This window comes from Nycticebus coucang, chromosome X (assembly GCF_027406575.1).
Source record: "Nycticebus coucang isolate mNycCou1 chromosome X, mNycCou1.pri, whole genome shotgun sequence".
Taxonomy (NCBI): Eukaryota; Metazoa; Chordata; class Mammalia; order Primates; family Lorisidae; genus Nycticebus; species Nycticebus coucang.
Genome location: NC_069804.1, coordinates 71,366,755 through 71,390,380, shown reverse-complemented (window position 1 = coordinate 71,390,380; position 23,626 = coordinate 71,366,755). Strand labels below are relative to the sequence as shown.

Genomic DNA, 23,626 nt, shown 5'->3' with positions numbered 1-23,626 from the left:
TTTTTTTTTTTTTAAGATTTTGGCTGGGGCTAGGTTTGAACCTGACACCTCTGGCATATGGGGCCAGTGCCCTACTCCTTTGAGCCACAGGTGCCACCTATTTCTGATATTTTCATTTTGAAGAAAAGGAAGATTCACAGGCAAAGGATTATGTGACTTTTGTTTTCAATAAGGGAATTAGTTTCCTACAAGTATCTACAAGAATGTTTGGGCTGGGCATGGTGACTCACACCTATAATTCCAGCACTCTGGGAGGCCAAGGCAGGTGTATTACCTGAGTTTACAGGTTCGAGACCAGCCTGAACAAGAGCGTCTCTAAAAAAAAAGCCAGGTGTTGTGGTGGGCACCTGTAATCCCAGCAACTTAGAAGGCTGAGATGGGAAAATGACTTGAGCCCAAGAGTGTGAGGTTGCTGTGACCTATTACGCCACAGCCCTCTACTGAGGGTGACAAAGTAAGACTGTGCCTCAAAAAAAAAAAAAAAAAAAAGAATATTTGGAGAGGAATTTAGTTAACTATAAAAACCTTTGAAGATAGCAAAGATTTGTACATCTTAAATAATGACACCTAAATCGGCTGCTACCTTGACCCTCACCTTTCAGCTCCATACCACTTATTAGTAAACCTCAGTTAAAGACTACAAGAGGTAAAAGAGTCCCTTGGTGTACTTCATCAAATGACCAGGCTGAGATTTCTGAAAAAGGACTGGACCAGGGGGAGGTGAGGGTGTATGGAAGATTAGATCAAGAAAGTAAGATCAGGAACTTTATCTAAAAATACTTAACTTGAAAAAAATAAAATGTAGTCCTTCCCAGGTTTATAAGGGAGACTAGAACCAAAGAGAAGGAAGGAAATGTTGAACAATCCTATCAGGTTTGCCTCATTCACTCTCCTAAGCCTTGGCCCCTGTCACTTTCACAACATACACCCAGAAAAATATTTTTCAGATATTTTTTTTCATGTAACTGGATTCTCATGTCTCAACTCTTCTTTTGTTAGGCTTTGATCAAAACCCTGGCCACACAAAGTGTCTATCAGAGTCCCACAATGTAGGATTGCCATGGATGGGAAGAAACTTCAGTCTTCAAAGTCACTAATCATAAGAACTAACTGGCAATATAGTAGTACTAAGTAGGTGCAGAGACATTCACTATACCAGTAGCCTGGGAGCTATGTCAATGCTTACCTTACCCCAAAACAAGCCCATTGAAAAGAGCATAAGATATAATGTATCTATCATCAGACACAGCCAAAGGTTGTGCTTTAAAAAGTTGTCCAAAAGGCTCTTTCTTCAAATTCAAGGCCCAGATGCTGCAGCTTGGTGCTGGTCAAAAAATGCCATACTCCTTCACCTATCACAACCACACACTGAGAAATGTTCCCTTCATCTCCACGCTTTCCCAAATACCTGAGCTCATAGCCAAGCCACTGGGAGAAGTGAAAGCTGTTTCTAGGCTGCTGACTTAAAGTCATCACTTAACTCTATTCCTTGGTTAACTAATTTAGAAGCATGAAGGAAGGACCCTCTCACATACCTACTTGGGCAACAAAGAAAATTAGCTTTAAATTAATTCACCCAATTCTGTAAACACAGGTACAGTCTCCCCCAAAGACCCTTATGGAAGGTTTTCCAATTAAAAAAGGACTGTTGACATCAACTAACCCTAGAAAGGGCAACTTGGTCTATACTTACATGTACATATCTGTGGCTCTCTTTGAAACAAACAGCACCTCAAACTTTCCTTTATTTTATACAAATTCATTTTCAAGAGGGCATTGGCCTAAGACCACCTGGGCTATACTCATATACCAAAACCACATAACTCTCCCACTCAGAATAGCCACTGACCCCAAGAGTACTCATTCTTCAAAGCCTATTCATGTCTCAGCAAACTCATTCTTCTCAAAATCTATAGAAAGTGTCAGGCAAAGTCTACAGTTTTTTCAAAGTGTTTTAAAGTAAGTTAGCCCTAAATCATCAATTAAGTAGGAGATCTTCAATGGAATCAACTGTAACCTCCATTCATGTATTTATATGCATCACAGTAAATAGTAAATAGTAGCTACTTAATAAATTGTGAGAATACAACTTCCTGTCTTTTTTCTTACCCATCCTACCTAATACATATAGGTTAGGTATGCAGTAGTTTAACAAATAATTAGGGTAACTAACATTTATGTCTTATTAGGCACCTTTCTAAGCACTATACATGAATTGCCTCATGTAATTCTTACCAAATTATGAGACAGGTACCATTATTATCTTCACTTTGCAGCTGAGAAAAATGAGGTGCATAAGTAACTTGCCCAAGCCTACAGAACTAACTGGTTACAGAGCTAAGATTATTTGAGTTCATGCAAATTGGTGCAAGAGTCTTTGATTTTCAGTACTACTCTATGTTCCTTTTCTATGAAGCCTTGAAATGTACTTTTTTTGGCTACCTACCTGCCTCAAATTTGGCCTACAAGCACTTAGAAGTAAGTGGCAAGGACTGAGGACAGGAGACTCCAGTTGGTATTCAAATAGTTACTACAGCAGCAAATATTGTCACCACATAGGAAAGGAAAATTCCATAATATTCTCTTAATTCAAGGAAAAGGTCATGCTGGAGCAATGAGACAAAATTCAAAGATATCAAAGCTCAAAATTTAAAAGCACAAAGAGAAAGCAGGGAATTTGGGTAAGGGGACTACAGGAAGAGAAAAAAGTCATCTGAGGTCCCCAGAAGAACTTAGTCACCCACTCACTGAAACCTGCTACAGCAGAAGTTATTTAGGGGAATTCCATTATGATCATCTTGATAATATAAGCACTAAAGAGCCAATTCTTTGGAAGCCTGTGCCCCCTGGGTGAAGAGAGTCATCCTTTCAAGGCAGGCAAGTCCAGTGATAGACAATTAGCTTGGGAATTAGAAAATCTAAATTCTCTTTCAATACTATTACCAACTTTATGTCATACCAAAAAAAGCTGTCTAATCCCTCTGGCTATGAATAAAGAGAAGAAATAACTACTCCCTAACAACTCCTAGGATAAAAGGGCCTAGTCTCAAGCAGGAAAATGTGACTAATTTCTTCTCCTCACCTCCCTTCAGCCCACACATGTCTTCCACCACCCTTCAGAGCCAAAGAAGAACACTTACCTTCCCGGGAATTGCTACAAAGAGTTCCTTAAATAAGGTCAGGGCCTGAATCATCTCCATACAAAGAATCCCCTGAAATCTACTGAGTTGCTCTTTCCATGACCATAAAACAATGGTCAAGTCATCTCCAAGCACAGAGCAGCGCAGTGCATGCCATTTGGAAGACAGGCATTCAAAGTTCTTATCCTGAGGACCAGCCAAGTTGGGTTTTAGTCCTGGCCATATAACCAGTTCACTCAACTTCTGTCCCTTTTCTAAGCTTTGGTACCCAAAACATAAAGGCTGAACTAGAAGGTTTGAGGCCAGCTCAGTTGTTCTCTGGTTCAAAACACTTCTGTAAAAAATATAAACCATCCATAACAATCAGCTAAAGGGAAGCTTAAAGCTGGAAATGCTCAGGGTTGCCCTAAATACAAATGCCTTTGAAATGCTGTACCTCTACTTTAGCCAGTTCTCAGCTCACTGGTGGTGGAAACCTTATGAGGTTTGTTTATGCCCATGAACCTACTTTAATATCTACCATATATATCATATTCAAAGAAAAACTGAAACATAACCTAATAGCTTCCTAGCCTTTCAGCAGAATTACAGTGGGTCTATGCTACTGTCAAACAGGCAGGCATTGGGAAATGTCAGACAAAAAGCAGGGAAACCTATGAAGCTTTTGGTGTTTGTCCAAAGCTCTTCAGTCAGCCCATGGCTTTCATAATATAATCTCACGTGGGGCTTTTTATTTCTTCAGTAAGGAGACCTTTTTCCCTCTATAGAGTCAATAAGAAATGGCCAAGAGTACCCACACCAGAGTCTTGTCAGATCTACTAATGAAACAAACCAACTCCCAAGCTAGAAACACTATGTTCTGAACTTAGTACTCAGGAAGAAACAGCACTTCAGAAGTGTGGGGGGAAACAAGAAGATACATTTTAACATGCACTACTCAACTTTGTACTCCTATCATTGCTGGTACATAGAATGTGCTCAGATGTTGAAGAAAGAATGTCTGAAGGAATGAACATACAAATAGAAGGCTCAAGTCTCTCAAGAACGTTGGTACTAAAAAAGTTCCTAGAGTTCACTTACTTATTACTGACAGAGCTCCCTCATAAGAGACTTAAGGGCCTGAAGAAATGACTTGCCTAAAGGCCCATTTCACTTAGATCACTTTCTAAGGACAAAAAGGAAGTTATTCTTACATGGAATTAGAAGAAAAATTATCAATTCAGTGCTACTTTCCATTTCCCAACTCCCATCTTCCAAATTCATGGAATCCTGAACGAACTCTCCAAAGTGACAACTCTTATACCACAAATTAGAACCTAGAATTGAAAAATTTCTCAGTTCTATCAAGCATGAAATGGGAGAAAGGATAAACAGCAAGGCTAGTCAACCATGAAAAGGCCACTCCCTTCACTTGACCAATAGACTTCCCCAAAGGAGACCACCTTTGTATTGCTGTTTTGCTTTAAAGGCAGAATAATATGGTGGGATAGGAGCAAGAAAAGATTGTAAGTTAGGAAAAAGACATATGATAAAACTCAGTTCTACCTTTGAATCAGAGACAGACTGTTCCCAACCTGTACCGATGCCAGTTTTCAGCAGCTCTAGTTATGAAAAGCTCAATACTGGTAGTTTTGGTACCCAGATCTTCTGCCCTCTGGGGACCATGAATCTAGAAATTCCAGTGGAGGGGATTCCCAGGAAGATACAAAGGAACCTAAGACAGGCTATTTCTAAACACTATTAGAACAGAGTTCAGTATAATTGTAATTATCATCTTATTTCATTCAGAGAAAATTAGATTTGGAGGCGGGGGATAGACCAGATGACCTCTAAATGTCCCTTCCAGCTCCACCATTTAGTAAAACAGTTAGATGAGAGTAGAAGGCAAGAGAAAAATTAAGCACAACACTCTTAAAACAAGTTACTGTTATAGGCAGCTAGAAAATAATGGACAGTTGGCAAATTAATGGTCAATACTATCTCTCTCACTGACTCACAGAGCCTAACACAAAGGAGTATAGATTAGTTGGTGCCTCAGAGGTTCGGTCTCACAAAGGTCTTCCAGCCCTCTCCATACCCAGAGGGCTGTTCAAAGACAAGCCTAAAGGAAATCCCCAAAATGGTTCCTACTCTGTTTCTATCCAGGGCTAAGAAACTTGTGGCCTTAAGGAAACTTGTAGCCTTCCTAGTCCTTTATGTGTGGCCTTTCGACTGAATCCAAATTTTACATACAACATCCTTTTATTAAAAGGAATATAGCAGAGAAAGATGAAGCTTTCCTTGCCTTCTTTTGGTGTTTTAAAAAGAAAAATCTTAAAATCAGAAGGTCGCTTATTGTCCATCCCTGCCAGGCCATTCCTGATTCCTTGCCCCACCCTGATGTCTGCAGGTAAGGCTGGTTCAAGGGTTAAAAGCCTAAGGTTCTATCTCTTATTTACCAAATATCACTTTAGTGCCACTTGAATGGTTCAAGCAATGCTAGGAATGGCTGGAGAATGGAGAGTCCACACAGCCCCTGTTAAAGTTTAGCTGAATGCAAACTCCAAAGCCTTCAAATACTTCAAGGAGTTGGACTCTATGTCTGCTCACATTGATGGACCAATCAAATGTCCACTTAATCACTTTTTCCCTGACCTATTGATCTAAGGCTAAAACCCCAGCAAATCAAAGAGGTTTTACCAAGAGTAACCCTCCAAGACCTAGATTCAAGTCCTACCTTTGCAACTTGCATGCTATATCACTCTAGATTAGTGTCTTCCTTTCATGGGTCTCAGTTTCCTCATCTATAGAATAAAAGGAGTTGGACTTTATAGTTGCAAAGAACCTTTCCAACTCTAACACTCAGTAAATTCTAAAGAGCGAAACCAAAAACTCAAGGACACCTTGAAAGTTCAAAACAATCATTTTTAGTGAATCCAAAGAGCCCCAAATCCTTTGAGATCTTTAAATAAAAAAAGTTAGAGCATAGGAAAAAGGAAAAACTGCAAGCGCGCGCACGCGCGCACACACACACACACACACACACACACACATTGTCATCATCACCAGGAAGTAGGGATAGCAGTTAATAAGCTTCTCCATTGTGGCTACTAAAGAAGACTCAGGACATTGGCAACCAGAAGCAGAGTTCAAGAATGCCAAGAAAGGGAGGTAGGTGAGGCATGTTTTAACAGATTTAAAGAAGATTGAGCTGACCAGGAGAGACAATTGGCTAAAAAAGTAAAACCAACCCTGGATACACTGTAGTACATGGTTCATATGAATGAATGGGTTTGGTTTTCCACCACCCTTCACTATCTGCTATAACTCTAGAAATAACCAAAAGCACACCAATGAAAAAGGAGAAAGGAAAAATTTCCTCTCTTCATTAAAGTTACTGGCTATTATTCAGTGAACTAGGGTATGCACCTGGACATCTCAGCCTTGAGATGAAGAATGAAAAAAGTAACAGGAGATACCTTGTAACACTCCCAAATCTTACCAGGGGACCAAAGTTGGTCACTTTGCCCAAATTGCCCATTTCCTTTTATCTGAGGACTATGAAGGCCTGAAAATATGGAGCAATCTGCTTTGGGCAAGACAGAAAACTCAAATCTCAAGAATTCAATCACTGGGTCAGAGTAGGTTGTCAATGGGCATCAGAAAACATGGACCCCCCCCATCTTGGTTCAAGTACCATATGCCCTTAGGTAAGTCTTTTCCTGTAGGCCTAAATAGCTTCATTGTTAAAAAAGAAAGAGGGTTTGCTCTAAAGTCTGTAAAGTCCCTTTCATGTTAAGATGCTATGGTCTTAAGAGGCATAATAGTTATTTTTCCTAAAAGTTGACCACTCCTTGAGTCAAACAGCATAGAGAAGTCTGTAATGATCCCAGTCTATCAAAATTCAGCCTGCTCCTTCCAATTCCATTCAAGATTCAGTCAATCTGCATAAAAGCACCTTCAGTTTTCAGATATCTTCAGTACCCCATGCCTGAACCCAAACAGCTCACACTCCAATCTCTCTCCATACCCAAGAAAAGGATCATCACTCTTTTTTTTTTTTGCCATTTTTGACTGAGATAGGATGGTTAATACAACTGTGAGCCAACATTCTAGGTATGTGGAGTTGTGCTTAAAGGTGAGATATCTCAGAATTTCCCTAAGAGAAGAGAAGCCATAGAGCAAAGTCTATTTCCAGAGATCTATCCAACTATTCAGGCAAAGTGAAACCTGACTAAAAGTCAGGAGTCAATCACAGACAGAGATGCACAGAGAGGCTCCTAGAAGGATCTTCATAAACTACTGTGTTGGAAGTGACAGTAAAGTTTTTTCCTCTCTCTTTAGAAAACCATTCTCTTTCACTTTGTGGGGGGGGCAGGGATTTGGGAAAAAAAGGATACAAAAGCCCCATGTCATTAAAAGCATCAACAATTTAATAGAGAGATAGTGAAAAAACATACTTTTTGAAAACTCGGTGTTTCTGAAGGGTAGGGCTCTGAAAAGGCAAGAATGACTTGGTGGTGAGGCAAGAATACAGGAAAATGGCGAGTAAAGCTCAGCATGAACCCAAAGAACTGAGTACCTCCAATCACCTCCTCTCATCTGAGGGGCCATCAGCTCTTTTCTAGGTTACTAGTCACTATCTCAGCTCTACAAGGCTCAGGAAGTCCTAGGAAGGCAGATCTGGAAGCAATGCAAAAAGCCTATGCCAACCTAACAAGCTGCTTGACCTAAAAAATTCATACCAGGGTGGTCACCAGGCCTTCCAAGAGCAAGGGAAGGGCCCCAGCAGCCATTTGGCATGACTTGCACAAAAGTAAGCAGAGCTCATTAGTCAGGCACACCCTTCCCCAACCCCTCCCTCCCAGGCATCCGGCCCCCCTAGGCTCCAATCCCAGGAGGCTTCTGCTCTTTTCATAATCAGTGGGGTAGAAACCAGATCTCAAAATCAACCACCACTCCAGAAAAGTGTGGCCTCACAGATGAGAACCCACACCTCACAGAACAGTCTAGAGGGTATAGAGAGACATTAAGTAATGAGAAGGGTGGGGCTCTGGTGGGTGGAGAGGAAGGAGAAACTGGTTGCCTCTTTCAGGATGGAGTAGGCCTCCCCTCAGATTGGTGCCTTGTAAAGTGCTGGTGTCTCATGTAAAAGCGAGCAACCTCGATGATGTGTCCCTCCACAGCTCTCTCCTCATCTCCTAGCGGGAAACAGCTGAAGCCACCAGGGGAGGCTGTGGGAAAGGTGACTGGGGTTGTGGGATCCTCCCTGAGCAACTCTCAACCTCCTCCTCCTCTCCGTTCCCATGGCCTCTCTTGGACAGTGGTATCCTTGCCCTAGAAAAGTGGCGATTCCTGGGCCAGGAAAATGTTCTCTTCTAGACCAGAATTCTCCTTTCTGCGCCCACAGGCCGTCAGGCCCCCAACGGAGCCTTCCCCACTGTAGCATACTAGACGCAGGTAACTGGAACCTGAGAAAGAGGCTGGTCCCGCCCTGTCCACGCTTTTGGCCTGGAAACCCCCTCACTCCTGGGGGCGCCCCACACCAGAATCCCGCTCGAGTCTCCTCGCACCCACCCAGGCCTAGGCAGAGGGCGCGCTGTCCCACGCGGGCTGGCGGGCAGCCAAGCCCTGGGCCATCAGCATAGGGCCAAGAGAGTCCGCTAGAGCCCCCGGGGTCAACAGTGCCCATCCCAGCACTTACCGTCTTGGGCATGATGACGGCAAAGGCAGCGGAGTTGTAGAAGTTTGGCTAGGAACTCTCAGACAGCTCTGAGACCGCTGTACACACGGATGCGACTCGGGGGGCCAGGGGTTCGGACTGGGTCCCTCTCTAGCGTCCGGGCGAGTGCTCGGCTTCCTGTTAACGGGCCACGACTTCACAAACCCCACCCAGGAAAGAGCCGCCCCCGTTGTGCCGCCAGCTCCTTTCTGTGGCCAGGCTTCGCGCTGCTCCCCGCCCTAGATCCCGCCTTCCAGCCAGCCGCTGGCCTCGCCCCGCCCAGCCCAGTCCGGCCCCAGCCCGCCACAGACCCGCCACACCGGTCATGTTGGGGGATGGGGTGGGTCTGAGCGATCCAAGGGGCTCTCCCACTCCTTACTCAAACCCACCCCTCTCCTGTCCCCATCTTCCACATCCCTTAGTCATCCAGGTCCGGGTCTTCCAGCCCCACCTCCACTTAGAGCCAGTCCCTAGACCACACCCTAGCAGATGCTTATGCAGACAGTGGTTGCAACTTTCTACTGATGGGGAGCTGACTACGTATCAAAGCTGCCTGTTTCCTCTCAAGATAGCCCTGAATCTTAGAAAGTTCTTCCTGAGTGTATGGTCAGACAATTAAGTTTGTGAACTCATCCTAAAAAAGTGTTACATACTTCATTGCTGAATATCACTACCTCTTTGTAAACTACTTTATGCCTATATGGCCCTAACTTATGACCTCCCCACCTTCTATGATCCTATAGGAATTGAGTGTTAGAAGGACCTTCCTTGTAGCCAGAGTAATCCCCATAATTAGATGTAGAAATGATGCTATCTATGCCAGTATTTGTGGAGAGAAGACATGGAAATAAAGGCCAAACATCCACATATAGGTTGGCTACTCTGGGAAAGGAAAGTAAGAGTTATGAAGAGACTTAGGTTTTTAGACAAGCTGAATTCAGAAAGTTCCAGGAGGAACAGACAAATCTTTTTCAAGCAGTAAATATAGGTGAGGGTCACTATGAGCAGAGGGTGTTACAGGAACATCCTGGAGTTGGAGTCCAAAGAAGTTGGACTCATCTCAATATGGGGGTAGGAGATGCAAACGGAGAAGATCTGACCTTGGATCTAGGGCCAGACTTGGGGTTCAATTGGAAAGGCACAGGATTCCTTGGAGACTGGGAAGGCTCTGGAGCTGTAGCAAGTCTGAACATCAAAGTCAAGGGAAGGAAGAGCAAGCAAGAACTGCTTAAGAACCAGGTATGGTGGCTCACACCTGTAATCCCAGCAATTTGGGATGCTGAGGTGGAAGGATTGTTTGAGCCCAGGAGTTTGAGACCAGCCTGAGCAAGAGTGATACCCCATCTCCTGTAAAAATAGAAAAAAACTAGTGGGGTGTTGTGAAAGGTGCCTGTAGTCCCAGCTACTTGGGAGGCTGAGGCAGGAGGCAGGAGGCAGGAGGATTGCTTGAGCCCAGGAGTAAAAGCTGCAGAGAGCTGTGATTGAGCCACTGCAGCAACCCAGACTGGGTGACAGAGCAATATGCTGTCTCAAAAAAAAAAAAAAAAAAAGCATAAGGCCACACACTCTGAGGCCTTCTTTCTCTTTTCCTTCCTTGGAGTCAGTAGCCCAAATACTTGACTAGTTGTGTCTCTTAAACAAACAAGAGAATAGTCTAGTGAACACACTATTGTCTCCCCAAAAGAAAGAGATCCCTCATAGCACAATATGGCTGAGACTACAAAATGCAGCAGTAGAAAAGTCTCACTTTTCACCATACTCAGTCTTCTACCCACTTCTTAGAAACAAGAGGTAGAATTTTGGTAAAAGGAGAGAAAACAATATTAGTGAAGCACCTACCACGTGCTAAGCATTGGGAAGGCCATTTTAACATCTGCCCTATTGTAACCCTCATAAGAACCTTCAGAGATAAAAATGAGGACATCAATGCTCTGAGGAGTGACATGACTTATCCAAAAGTCACACAATTTGTTGATAGTGGAACAGATACGTAGGCCCAGGTAGTCTGAGTCCAAACCTGTGACCTTTTCAGTCCCAAGCTGTGACTAGACACAGGTATTTTAAGATTCTAAGATTCATGTTATCCCTGCATCTTAGTGGTCAGAATAGACAGCTTGAGATAGCAAGTGGGTGATAATAAACAACAGCTATAAGGCATCTTGCCAATACCAAGTGTCTGGGAATATTTCTTACAAATCATACTAATGCACCACTGTGAGAAGGAGAGTTTCTATTTACCTCTGATAAATATGGAAGTTTTTTCAAGAGCTTCCTCCAGCCAGCCATCATCAGTTTAATTCTAACCAGTGTCTTTTTGGAGTATGAAATTTTCCCTACAAAAAGGGTCTTCTAGTCTCCCAGTGGAGCCACTAGCCCCCAGCTCTAACCCAACTGACCACTGACCAGTCTACATGTACACAGAGAAAAAGTAGCATGCTGAGCTGACAGCCTCTTGTGAACTGCTTGCATTTACAACTTGGTATATCTAGAAGGAAACTCTCCATCCCTCCACCCCACCTATGTGTCCAGCAGTGACCAAGTGCCTGTTTTGGTGACAAGTTCTACATGAGACTCAGTGAGGGGTACTCACCCTCTTCTTTCCCTTGAGCTCTCCTTCCCAGCAGCTCTGTATCTGTTGATGGTCTTCCTGTTAGCACTGTCTTTTGTGTGCACATTGTCATCATCTTTAAGTGTCTTCTACCTGACCCTGCCATCTGTCACCAAGCTTTGCTCTTTGTCTGTGTGTCCTTTACAACTTCTCTCCCACTCATCTCCACTGCCAGTCCCCTAGGTCAGCACTCCCAATCTCTGGCCTGAACCATGGTAACAGGTTTCTCTCTGGTCTCCCTGCCTCCAGGCCATCCTGTCCAGGCCAGCTTCCACATAGCCATCACCATGGTGATCTTCACCTGTGCTCAGAGTTGACAGGTGACCCCCCTCCACCCCAACACACATACATACACACACACACACACGCACGCACTCACCTTATCCTCCTTCTCTTCATCCCTTGGCTCCTCAGCATGGGCCATGCCCTCTAGTTGGGCTACTCTCACTGCACACAGCAACACCATATGCTAGTCCTTGTCTCTGGGCCTCCCGGACTCCGCCTTCTGAATTTTGTCCTCCTTGTTATATCCTTCCCTCATGCTCTCTACCTTCCCTAGCCCCACAGTGCCCATAGTAGGTCCTCAATGTTCATCTGGCCTCCCCCGCACGTCCTGCTTTGTGTTGTCAGCTGTTGCTTTTCTTTTTCTTATTTTTTTTTCTATTCTAAGCTAGGCTGTACCTGCTCCTGTAAAGAGATCACACTTTTTGTTCCATGCAGAAGGAGCCCACACACTTATAAGTATATCCTTGGAGCTCACCTAGGCCAGAGGAGAGAGAGAGCTGCCATTCTAATTTTCATCCCTATAGACCTATAAAATTGTCTTATGTGCAGATTCTTGAATGGCCCAAGATTCCCCTCACATTACCTCAAATGCTTCTCTTAGGAGATAAGACCAGTGGAACAGAGCCTCCTACCTCCTTACTCCCTCTCTCACGACTCAGAACAACAACAACAACAACACCACACACACACACACACATACATAATCTATGTCAGCTCTATTCTTAGTCTACCTTAGGAAAAAACACTCTACCGTGTACAGAGAGGCATTTACTAGGGCATTCATTGAAATACTATAATAATTAAGGGAAACAACCTAAATGTCCATCACTAGGGCACTGATTAAATACATGTAAATAATGGCACATCCAGATAGCAGGATGCTGTTCAATCTTTTGCAAATGTGAGCTACCATGAAAAGAAGTTTTTGATTTACTAACAAGTCACAGAACAATATGAATAGTATGATTCCATTGATGGACTACAATATCCATACTTTTACACATATGTTTATGAGTCCCCCAAAAGGAAAAGAGGCATGGCAAACTGATAGCAGGGGTTATCTCTATAGAGAAGACTGAAAATAGGGAAGAGTAAAAGAAGATTTTTTTACTTCTTTATATATATATATAATATGAATTATTTGATGTTTTAATGAGTATTAATTACTTTTTTAATATGAAACAGTAAAAATAAAAGAGGAGGAGGGGGAGAGGGAAGAGAAGAGAAGAAAGGAGAAAAATAAGAATAATATGAAAGAGAATGCTGATAGGTTGGGCAATGGAATCAGGACCCAAATTTATGACTAGCCCAAATAATTATAAAGCTTAAAAGTAAAATAAATGTAAGGATTATGCTTGAGTCCAAGCAACCAACATCATGAGGGAAGACTGGAAAGATATGATTTAGTAGCAGCATAGCTAAAAAGACCTTTGAGACTTTATCCCATATATGTTAGCAGTGAGAAGGATCTGAGGTTGTTTAACTTTGAGAAGGGAAGATTCAGGGGAATGTCATCTATGTCAGGGTTTTTCAACCTTTTTTTAATCTCACAGGACACTTGAACCTACGGTTAAATTTCTGTGCCATACTTAATTATGTTGATCAAAAAAAAAAGAGTAAAAAGATATGCTTACTGTGCTTTGAACATCTTTTTTTCTCTTTTATTTTTCAACATAAATTCAAAAGGTTTATTGCACCAAATACCACATAAAAATGGATCAAAATAATATGTAAACAATTTTTAAAAAATGTTAACACAATGACACTGGTATCTATTCAACTGATCAAAAATATAAAGTCCTATCAATTTCTCTCAGTGGAGCTTCAAATAATAAATCCCAGAATTTTCTCTTCTTGAACACCACTTAAATTTAAGCATATTTCAATATCACCTCCAAGATATACAGTTAATCAAATGAACTTCTTTTGAAAATAATTTAATAAATGATCTTCAAAAAGTTTCATGGCACACTGGTTGAAAATGGTCCATGTCTTCTGCCCCAGTGCTAAGGGTCAGAACAGCCACAAGAGTTAATTCAAACCTAGAAGGCTAGTGTCTAGGAAGAAAGAAAAAGTGCTGCTTTCTTCTTCCCTAGTCAGACCTCACTTGAAGAACAGTGTCCTGCTGTGCCCTTTTAAGGGGGGCACACATACTTTGGGATCTTTCCAGAAAGGAGTGAGATGGCTGGTAAAGGAGATGGGACCCAGGACACATGAGGAACAGTTGAAGGATCTGAAGTTGTTTGACTTTGAGAAGGTTTGGGGAAATGTCTATATCTTTGAGCTTCCAAATGCTAAGAGGCAAATCTGGGACCAGTGGAAAAAAAGTTATGCTGGACACAACGAAGAAGGACATTCTTATGGTCGCAGTTGTTCAAAACTGGAGAGAGACAGTTACTCAGGGAGTACTGAAGTCCTCATAATTGGAAGTATGTGAACAAAGGTTAAAGGACCCTATGCTCTAGGAAGCTGAAGAGGAAATTTCTATGCTCTGAGAGTCTATGAACCAATATGTTAAAAACCCTAAAGTGAAAGCAAAACTATTTTTAAATGTTTACCTCATTCACTCCTAAAAACATCTTAGGCAGTCAGAGTAGATGTCAATCCATATTTGACAGATAAGGTAACAGAGGCTCAAAGAAGTAAGGTCACTTGGCCATTACCACAGTACAAGTAATGTCTTGAAACCAGGTCATTTGACTTTCTTATCCATCCATTCATTTTTCATTCAATTATTTTGTGTGTGTATGCTTACTATCCATAATTCACAGTACTAGGTTCTTTGTATGTAGCCATTGAAAGACAAAAGTCCCTTGGGTGGTGCCTGTGGCTCAAGGAGTAGGGTGCCAGCCCCATACACCAGAGATAGTGGGTTCAAACCCGGACCTGGCCAAAAACTGCAAAAAAAAAAAAAAAAGACAGAAGTCCCTACCCTCATAGAGCTCACCACCTAGGGGGAGAAAAAAGGAAACATGTTATGAAAATTTATTTTTTCCCATCACTCCCCATGTACGAAGTATTGAGGTGTGGCAATCAAATGCTTCATCTTAGTAGAGCCAGCCAAAATTGTTGGCCCAGCATGTAAAGCTCTCACCTTAAATGCTCTGAAATGACACCCCATAGGTGAATAAACAAGGAACAAAAAGGAGGATGGCTCAGGGCTTTGAGTAGATCCCTACCCTCATACTGAGTTCATCATGAGAGCTCAGCCCAATAAATCCTGCTGGCTACTGGGGGTGTACATGTTTTATTTATATTCATATTCTCCTATGTATATGCAACAAGACAGTTGCATGATTTTTTCTTATATTTTTATATATGTTAAGGGAGAGAGAGAGACGGAGAGAAAGTGCTACAAGGAAAGCAACATGAGATAGTATAAAGAACATTGAATTTGGAACCAGAAGACCTGTTTTTTTTTCAGATTAATCTAAAGGTACAAATATTTAGGTTACATTGCTTTCATTTCTAAGGTCAAGTTTAAGTTGTATCTGAGCCCTTCATCCAGGGCTGAACACATTCACATTGTGCACATTAGGTGCCAACCCATCAATCACCCTACCTCCTCCCCCCATCTTCCCCATCCTCTCTCCCCACCCTTGCTAGACTATACTTGTGTTTTTAATTTTGTGTGAGCATGTAGTTGTTTGTATATTGGTTTCGTATTAGCATCAAGTCCATTGGATACTAACGTGTTTCAGTTCCATCCTGGTAAATACAATGGGTGTAAAATATCCATCTTTTATTATGGCTGAACAGTATTCCATGGTATATATATACCACAGTTCATTAATCCATTCATGAGTTGATGAGCAACTTGGGTTGCTTCCAGGTCTTGGCAATTGCGAATTGAGCTGCAATAAACATTCTGGTCAAATGCCCTTATGGTAAAATGATTTTTTTTTAGAAGACATTGTTTTTGTCTCAGTTTTGTCACTTACTAGTTCGATAACTTTAGGTAAATCAATTGACTAACTCAAGCCTCAGTTTCTTCATGTGTGAAAATTGTGGTAATAATAATAGCTACCCCCCAAAATTGTGTCAGAAGAATATATGAGGTTAGATATGAGAAGCATTTTTGGAAACCTTAAAGTGCATGCACATAGGAAAATGAGTGATCATAGCTGTGTGTGAATATGGCATAAATGTAGGTACCAGAGTCTTCCTGGACCCAGATGTGCCTCTGGCCATATGTGTGTTGACCATGTGTTTCCATGCTTTCCTGTTTATGTCCATGTGCTTGTGTATGGATAGGTCTAATATGTATTTCCAACTCAACCTGATACATAGTAGCTCCTTCCTCCTACCACTTACCTTCCTGAAACACTTTTCATTCCTTGGCCCCTAGTCTCAGATCAGAAAACATTCTAACACTCTTACCTGAGAAATGTAGGTCTCAAACACACCTAACTATATTTTAAGAGACTTCCCCCTACTTGGCATTGTACCAAAAGCACTGGTTTATATTCAATTCAACCATAAGAGCCCATATGCAGCTGTGTCTCAATGGAGAGAAGGCAGGGCCCTCCCCCAGGCTTGAAGTACCCCTCTGAGTCAGCCACATAATGTATTCCTGGGCTTCCCCAGGGACTCCGGAGCTGGCAGAGCAATGCTACAGGGGAAGAGAAGCTTCTCTCCAGTTTCCCTTCATACACTAACCAGGCCTAAACCCCCCAGCCTCTACTACCATGGGCTTTGGGATTGAAAACCAAGAGGTCTATTTTCCTTAGGCCAACAAAGCCCTAAATGCTGGAAGATGACTGGCTCCAGACATTTACTCTGAGTGTCAAACGTTTGGAAGAAGAGAGACAGCCCCGTGTTTAACTCACAGAACCACTGAATCTTAGAGCATGATCTTTCGTCACTGCCTAAACCCACCTCTCCAATATGCTTATGAAAGGATCAAAACAGAAATCATAATCAGGATCTGAGACCCAGTAGAAATGCAAGCTTCTCTTGTCCAGGAACTAACTAGGAAACTGGACGCGGGTTCCATATCTCTATAAAAAGCTTCTGAAGGCAGAGGTTGTGGTTTGCATTCTCTTTTCACATCCCAGAAACTTGCCTAGCTCTGAGCCTTCTGACTGATGATGCTTGCCATGGAAAATGAGATCATCCTGACTCCTTGAGTAAAAGTCTCTGTCTGGGTCCACCCACTGGCTGCATTCCTGAGTTGCAAGTGCACCAGCTCCACTTTATAGTTGCCCCCATCTTTCAGGAGTCTGGATCTGCTGGCCTAGGGAGGCTGCTTCCCATCCCCAGGGCCCTATCCTCATAGATGCATGAGGGTTGGAAGTAGAGGCAATGACAACCTCTCACCTCATCATATTTACTCATTTATCATCTCATTCATTTTTGGCAAACTTTTCTGTTTTCTGAGCCCTCCCACTTCCTAGAAAAGGTTATACTTGCACTTTTTCCTTTTCCTGTTCAGTGCCATATCTTTTTACACCTTAGAGTCCTTTAAGATACTGTTCCTTCTGCCTCATACACTTTTCCAAGAATAGTCTTCCTCCGGCTCTTTGTATGACTGGTTCCTTTCCTTTCTTAAGGTTTCAGTTTAAAAATCACTTTTGTCCTTGCCTGTTCTTTCTAAAATACAAAGCTCCCACCAAAACAATAGCACCAACAACATAGTATTCTCAATCTCAGGAATTTATTTTCTTCATAGAACTTACTAAAGTTTGCAATACTGTATTTTATCTATATATATACTTGTTTAATATCTACCTCCTTGCAGTGGGCATAATAATGGCCCCCAAACACATCTACACCTTAGTTTCCAGAACCTATGAATAGGTTATATTATATTAAAAAGAGGTATTATGGTTGAAGATGAAATTAATGTGGCTAATCAGCTGACATTAAGATGAGGAGATTATCCAAGATTACCTAGAAGGGCCTAATGTAGTCATAAGTGTCTTTATAAGTGGAAGAGGGAGGATTGAGAGGAGGTTATAGTGATGTGATATAACCATTGTTGATTTTACAGAAAGAAGAGGAGGTCACAAACCAAGGGATGCAGGCAGCCTCAAGAAGCTAGAAAAGGCAAACAAATAGATTCTCCCCTAGAAGCTTCAGAAGGAACTCAGCCTTGCTGACCCATTTTAGACTTTTGACTTCCAGAACTGTAAGAAAACCAATTGGTGTTGTTTTAAGCCACTAAGTTTATAGTAATTTGTTACAATAGCTATAGAAAATGATTGTACTTCCCTACTAGAGTATTATTTTGATGAGGACAAAAACTATGTTTTTTCTGTTCACCATCATAACCCCAGCATACTGTATAGTACTTGGCATAGAGTAAGACCTCAGTTAATATTGGTTTGGCTAAATACATTAATGAAGCCTGGGCATGCCTTACATATTCTCTCTCCATAATACCCCTCAATGTGGGGTGACATTTTATCCAAGGGGATGAATTTAAAGGAAGCTGACACCTTCCCGCTAGCCCCTGGTAGGAGAGAGAAGCTGGAAGCCTGTGAATACCACCTACATCTTTTTATTTCTTATAAATGAGGCCTATGGACTCTATATTAATCACCAGTTGGGCCAGGTATGACGGCTTATGCATATAAATCTTAGTACTCTGAGAAGTCAAGGTGAGAGGATCACTTGACATCAGGAGTGTGAAACTAGCCTGAGGAAAAGCAAGATTCTGTTTTTACCAAAATTAGAAAAAAATTAGCTGGATATGATGGTATACACCTACAATCCCAGCCACTTGAGAGGCTAAGGCAGAAGGATTGCTTGAGCCCAGGAATTTGAGGCTGCAGTGAGCTGTGATAATGCCACTGTTTTCTACCGAGGATGACAGAGTGAGACCTTGTCTCAAAAAAAAAAAAAAAAAAAAAAGAAGAAGAAGAAGAAAAAAGAAAAGAAACTCACCTATTTATGCAAGAATGTACAAATATTCTCATTTCACACACACTGATTCTCATTCAAAAACCTTTTCTGGGGCACCTGGTATGTGCCACATGCATTTCATATTAGCGATGTTCAAACTGTTTTAGAAGTGGAAATAACAGGATAAATTAGAGAAAGATTAAAGAGGTAAAGTAGGACTTAATGATTAGAAGCCTAAGAAAAGGACCAGTTTGTGAAGCAGAAGTAAGAGGATGGTTTTTGGACACCATGAATTTGAAGTATCCATAAACCATCAAAGTGGAGAGGCCCAGGAGGTAGTTGATTAGTCTCATATCAATATTCCCACCCCGATCCCTGTTCTCTGTCATCCCACCATGCATTTTCTCTATGCTGGATCCACATCTAAGAATCCTCATGTGGGCTCAAAGCTCTGTGCCTCCAAGGCCTCTGTTCCCTCAATTTTATAATCCTTTTCCACCTGACCATCTCCTACTCAGCCTTCACAACCTAAATCAAATGTCATTTTTTTTTCTGTGAACCTCCCCCCCCTTCCTCAAAAATTCCCTTTATTCTCTATGCTTCCACAATATTTTGGACACCCAGCTGTCCCCAAAACATGCTTCAGGGAAATTCTGTGGGGCAGAAAGAAAGAGAATTCTGTCTCCTGGAAGTGATCAAGAAATACAGTGATGTCTCAGGGTATAAAATCAACGTCCACAAATCAGTAGCCTTTGTATATATCAATAACAATCAAGTTGAGAAGCTAATCAAAGGTACAATTCCCTTCACGTTAGCTTCAAAGTAAATGAAATACCTTGGAATATACCTAATGATGTGAAGGAACTCTACAAAGAGAATTATGAAATGCTAAGAAAAGAGATAGCAGAAGACATTAACAAATGGAAGAACATACCATGCTTTTGTCTGGGAAGAATGAACATTGTTAAAATGTCTATTCTACCCAAAACAATGTATAGATTCAATGCAATCTGCATTAAAATACCAAGGTCATATTTTGAAGAAATGTAAAAATAGTTCTTCATTTTGTATGGAATGGAACCGGAAAAGACCATGTATAGCCAAGGCAATTTTTAGTAACAAAGCCAGAGGCATCACTTTAAAAGAATTTATGCTATATTACAAGACCACAATGATCAAAACAGCATGTTATTGGCAAAAAATAGAGACATAGACATATGGAACCAAATTGAAAACCATGAGATGAAACTGATCTTTGATAAAGCAAACAAAAGCATACACTAGGAAAAAGAATCTCTATTCAATAAATTATGCTGGGAGAACTGGATGACCTCATGTAAAAGACTGAAACTGGACCAGCAGCTTCTACCACTTATAGAAATTGTCTCAATATGGATAAAACATTTAAATCTAAGACATGAAACAATAAGACTCCTAGAAGATAGTGTGGGGGAAAACTATTGAGGATGTTGGCCTGGGGAAAGATTTTATGAAGAAGACTTGTATGGCAATCACAACAACAACAAAATAAATAGGATTTAATTAAACTGAAAAGTTTTGGCACAGCTAAGGATATAACAATTAAAGCAAATAGACTACCTTAAGAATTGGAAAAATATTTGCAGGTTGCTAATCTGACAAGAACAGAACCCTCTTTCAAGAAGAGAGATGAATGGCTAATAAACATATGAAAAAATGCTCATTGCCCCTAATTATTAGAGGAATGCAAATCAAAACCAACCTGAAATATATCACCTAACCCCAATAAGATTAGCCTACATCACAGAGTCCCAAAGCTGCAGATGCTGGTGTGGATGTGAAGAGAGGAAAACACTTTTACACTGTAGGTGGGACTGCAAACTCATACAGTCTCATTGGAAAGAAGAACGGAGAATCCTCAAAGAACTCAAGCTAGACCTCCCTATTTGACCCCACAGTCCCACTACTAGGCATCTACCCAGAAGAAAAGAAATCATTTTCTCATAGATTTTTTATCGCAGTTCAATTTACAATTTCCAAGATGTGAAAACAACCTAAATGCCAAAAAAATCTGGAGTGGATTAACAAACTGTAGTATATGTATACCATGGAATACAATTTAGCCATAAAAAAGAGGGTGACTTCACATCCTTTGTAGTAACCTGGATGGAGTTGAAATACATTTTTCTTAATAAAGTATCACAGGTATGGAAAAGCAAATATACAATGCACTCAATATTAATATGAAGCCAGTACACAATAATTCATACCACATAGGAGAAAAATTCATTTCAATTGAAGTTGGGGAGAGGGGGAAATAAGGAAGGGGGCTGGGCAGGAGGGGAGATTGGTGTACTCCCACTTAACGGGCACAACGTAGGTAATTAACAACTACAAGATGAACTCTACCTAACAAATTCAAATATTGTGACCTGGTTGTTAGTACCTTCACATTAACCTAAAATTAAAAAAGAAAAGAGAGAACTCTGCTATGAGGAACTGGGAGTGGAGGGATCATTATGTGAAGTCCAAAAGAGAGATGGAAAAAACTCCACTAATGCCAATGGGAATAAGAGCCTAAGTAAAGATCTTGAGAGATGCATTTCCAGGGCCCAGAACAGAAGGATCTTGGGCTAGAGGAGCCTGGGAAGCACACTTAGGAAGGAACAGCCTGAAGGCCTTCTAGCCTGGGCCCAGAGTCTACATGGCTTAGTGTAGAGGAAGCCCAGGCAGGGGAAGGTGGAGCTGGGTCTTCTCCCAGCCCAGTATCTCAGAAATGCATCAGGGCTAGGTGTCAGCTCTAGTACTCAGTATTATCCTTATTCTGAGAGTGAGGGTAATTCTGTAACTTTCCCATTGTTGCGTTGATCCCTCTCTGTTTGTTCTGGAGTTACAAGTGGTTAAAGAGTATTAAATATCTGACCTAGCTTAAAACCCGTCAATGATGTTCTGAGAACCACAGGCTAAAGTCCAATCTCCTTAGCAGGGCATATATGATCAGCCTCATCTCCTGTCCAAATACCCATGCTCTCTTGTCATACCAACACCTGACTGGACTGAAAAGCCATGTTTTCTGTTTCCTCTGGGCAATTGGACGTGCTACACCCACTGCCCAGAATTTCCTTCCCCTGATGGGTTCTCCTGTTTACCTGGAGAACTATCACTACTTTTCTTTTAGTTTCAGCTCACCTCATCTGAGTTCTCCTTGACCATAGCTACTTCCCCTGGCCAAATTCCATTCTCCTACCTTGAGCTCCCACAGCCCTTTGAGTTTGTTTTTCTCTTTGTACTCAGAGACTTTTCATGAAATAAGTGAAAATACAATGCCCCCAAAAGGACATATAGGCTTACAGGGGCTAGAGAGGTGGCTGGGCAGTGATACTGAACCCCAGCTCTGCTGCTAATGAAATGTATGATCTTGAATCAGTCATTTTACCTCTCTAAGCCTCCATCACTCCATCTGCGGCATATGGCTGAGGCTAAGAGATGTTGTGGTTCCTTCCAGCTCTGATATCCTGGGGTTTGGGGGAATAGGTAAAGGAACCCATGGGAGGGGAAAAAGGGATAAATAAGAGCCAGGCTGCCACCTCAAAAGATGTTACAGATGTAACTGGCAGGCAGCCTATAACTTTTTCAGCTTGGAAGGTACTGATTATTATTTACAATATTCCATTCAAACATGCCCTACAGATCACTGAGCACTTTCACTAACATTATTCTATTTTACAGCTCCAGGTGAGAGAGGGCAGAACAACCTTTAAAGGCCATAGCCTTGTTTCACATACAATGAAAACTGAGGGAAAGAAAGAAGTGTTTATATGAATCTGTGCTCAAATGATTTAAGGTTTAAATACTTGCAGTCACCTGTATAGAGTGACCAATCTTTCCAATTTGCTGAGGAGGTGAAACTTTCCATTTTAAAACCCAGAAAGTCCCAGGCAAACCAAAAAGTTTGGTCACCCTACACAAATAACTAGTGCTGAGCCCTCAGTCACCTTTGAGACAAGGGGTTGTAGCTGGGGAGTGGTGGAATAGTACCATCCCTTACCCATGGGTCCTGGCCTATAGGGACCAGGAGGCTAAATTCCAGACCTTGTATGTTCTCCCTAAAGCTAGGTAACATCTGGCTAGGTTTCTCTAGATTCAGTGGCTCATAGCCATGTCTGCATGTTAGAATCACTTGGGAAGTTGTACAGAAATAACTCTGCCCATGCCCCACCCCAGGGCAATTAAATCAGAGCCTTATAGCTTGAGAAATACTGAGGCCTGCTGCAGGCATCAGTATTTTTAAAATCTCTCTGGGTGGTTCCAATGTGCTGCCAAGCCTAGGAATGACCGAGTCTAGTGGTTCTAAGCTCTAAACACAGAGTACCTGGGCTCCTGGATAGAAAAACTCTTCCCTACTTAAAGGATTCCTCCCCCTCCTGTCTTGCTCAGCCTCTCAGTATAGAAAACTTCCTCTAGATACTCAGAAAGAGCCCTATGTAGAATACATAAATCCTCCCCAACCCCTCTTTCCTGGCAGCTTAAGATGATCCCCTTCCTGGAATTATTGGCATTTTTGCAAAGGAATTTTGGAAAGCATTCAAGATTCAAAGGACAAATCACCAACAAAAAATGCAGACATTTGGGAGGTGTCTTTAAACAGAAGGATAGGTCTAGGGGGCCTTGGAATCATGTCATGTGGATAACCTCCTACCTATTCAGCCTAATAATGGGGCTAATTTAAATTTTCTGATACAGAAAGGGAGAAGAGGAGGAGGGAGTTCCAATCTCAGTCATAGAATCCCTACAGTTTCCACAGGTCAGTTGGATGCTATGGAAGAAGGTAAGGGCAGGTGGGGCAGGAAGGGGGCAGGGAGATCTCTTCAGAGTCCCATTATTAGGATAAAGTTGGGAAGCCAGGCTGACTGCAACTCACTGAAGATCCCACTGGAGTCTTCCCTTTCCCATCAGCCTCAGGGAGACAGTGCAAGTCTACAATATTTATCAAGTCTGAGACTCTCAAAAACTACAAAAGAATGAACTCTGAGGTCATCTAACTGACTCCCAAACCATCTCCTTACA

General features: G+C 41.8%; 1 protein-coding gene across 1 annotated transcript in view; it reads right to left on the bottom strand.

The window, feature by feature from the left end:
* Nucleotides 1-9,077, bottom strand: part of MSN (moesin) — an 84,163-nt gene extending 75,086 nt beyond the window's left edge. The window contains exon 1 of the mRNA XM_053579693.1: nucleotides 8,824-9,077. Coding sequence (XP_053435668.1) covers nucleotides 8,824-8,835 — 12 coding nt within the window. The 5' untranslated portion in view covers nucleotides 8,836-9,077. The remainder of the gene's footprint in view (nucleotides 1-8,823) is intronic.
* Nucleotides 9,078-23,626: the final 14,549 nt, after the last annotated feature.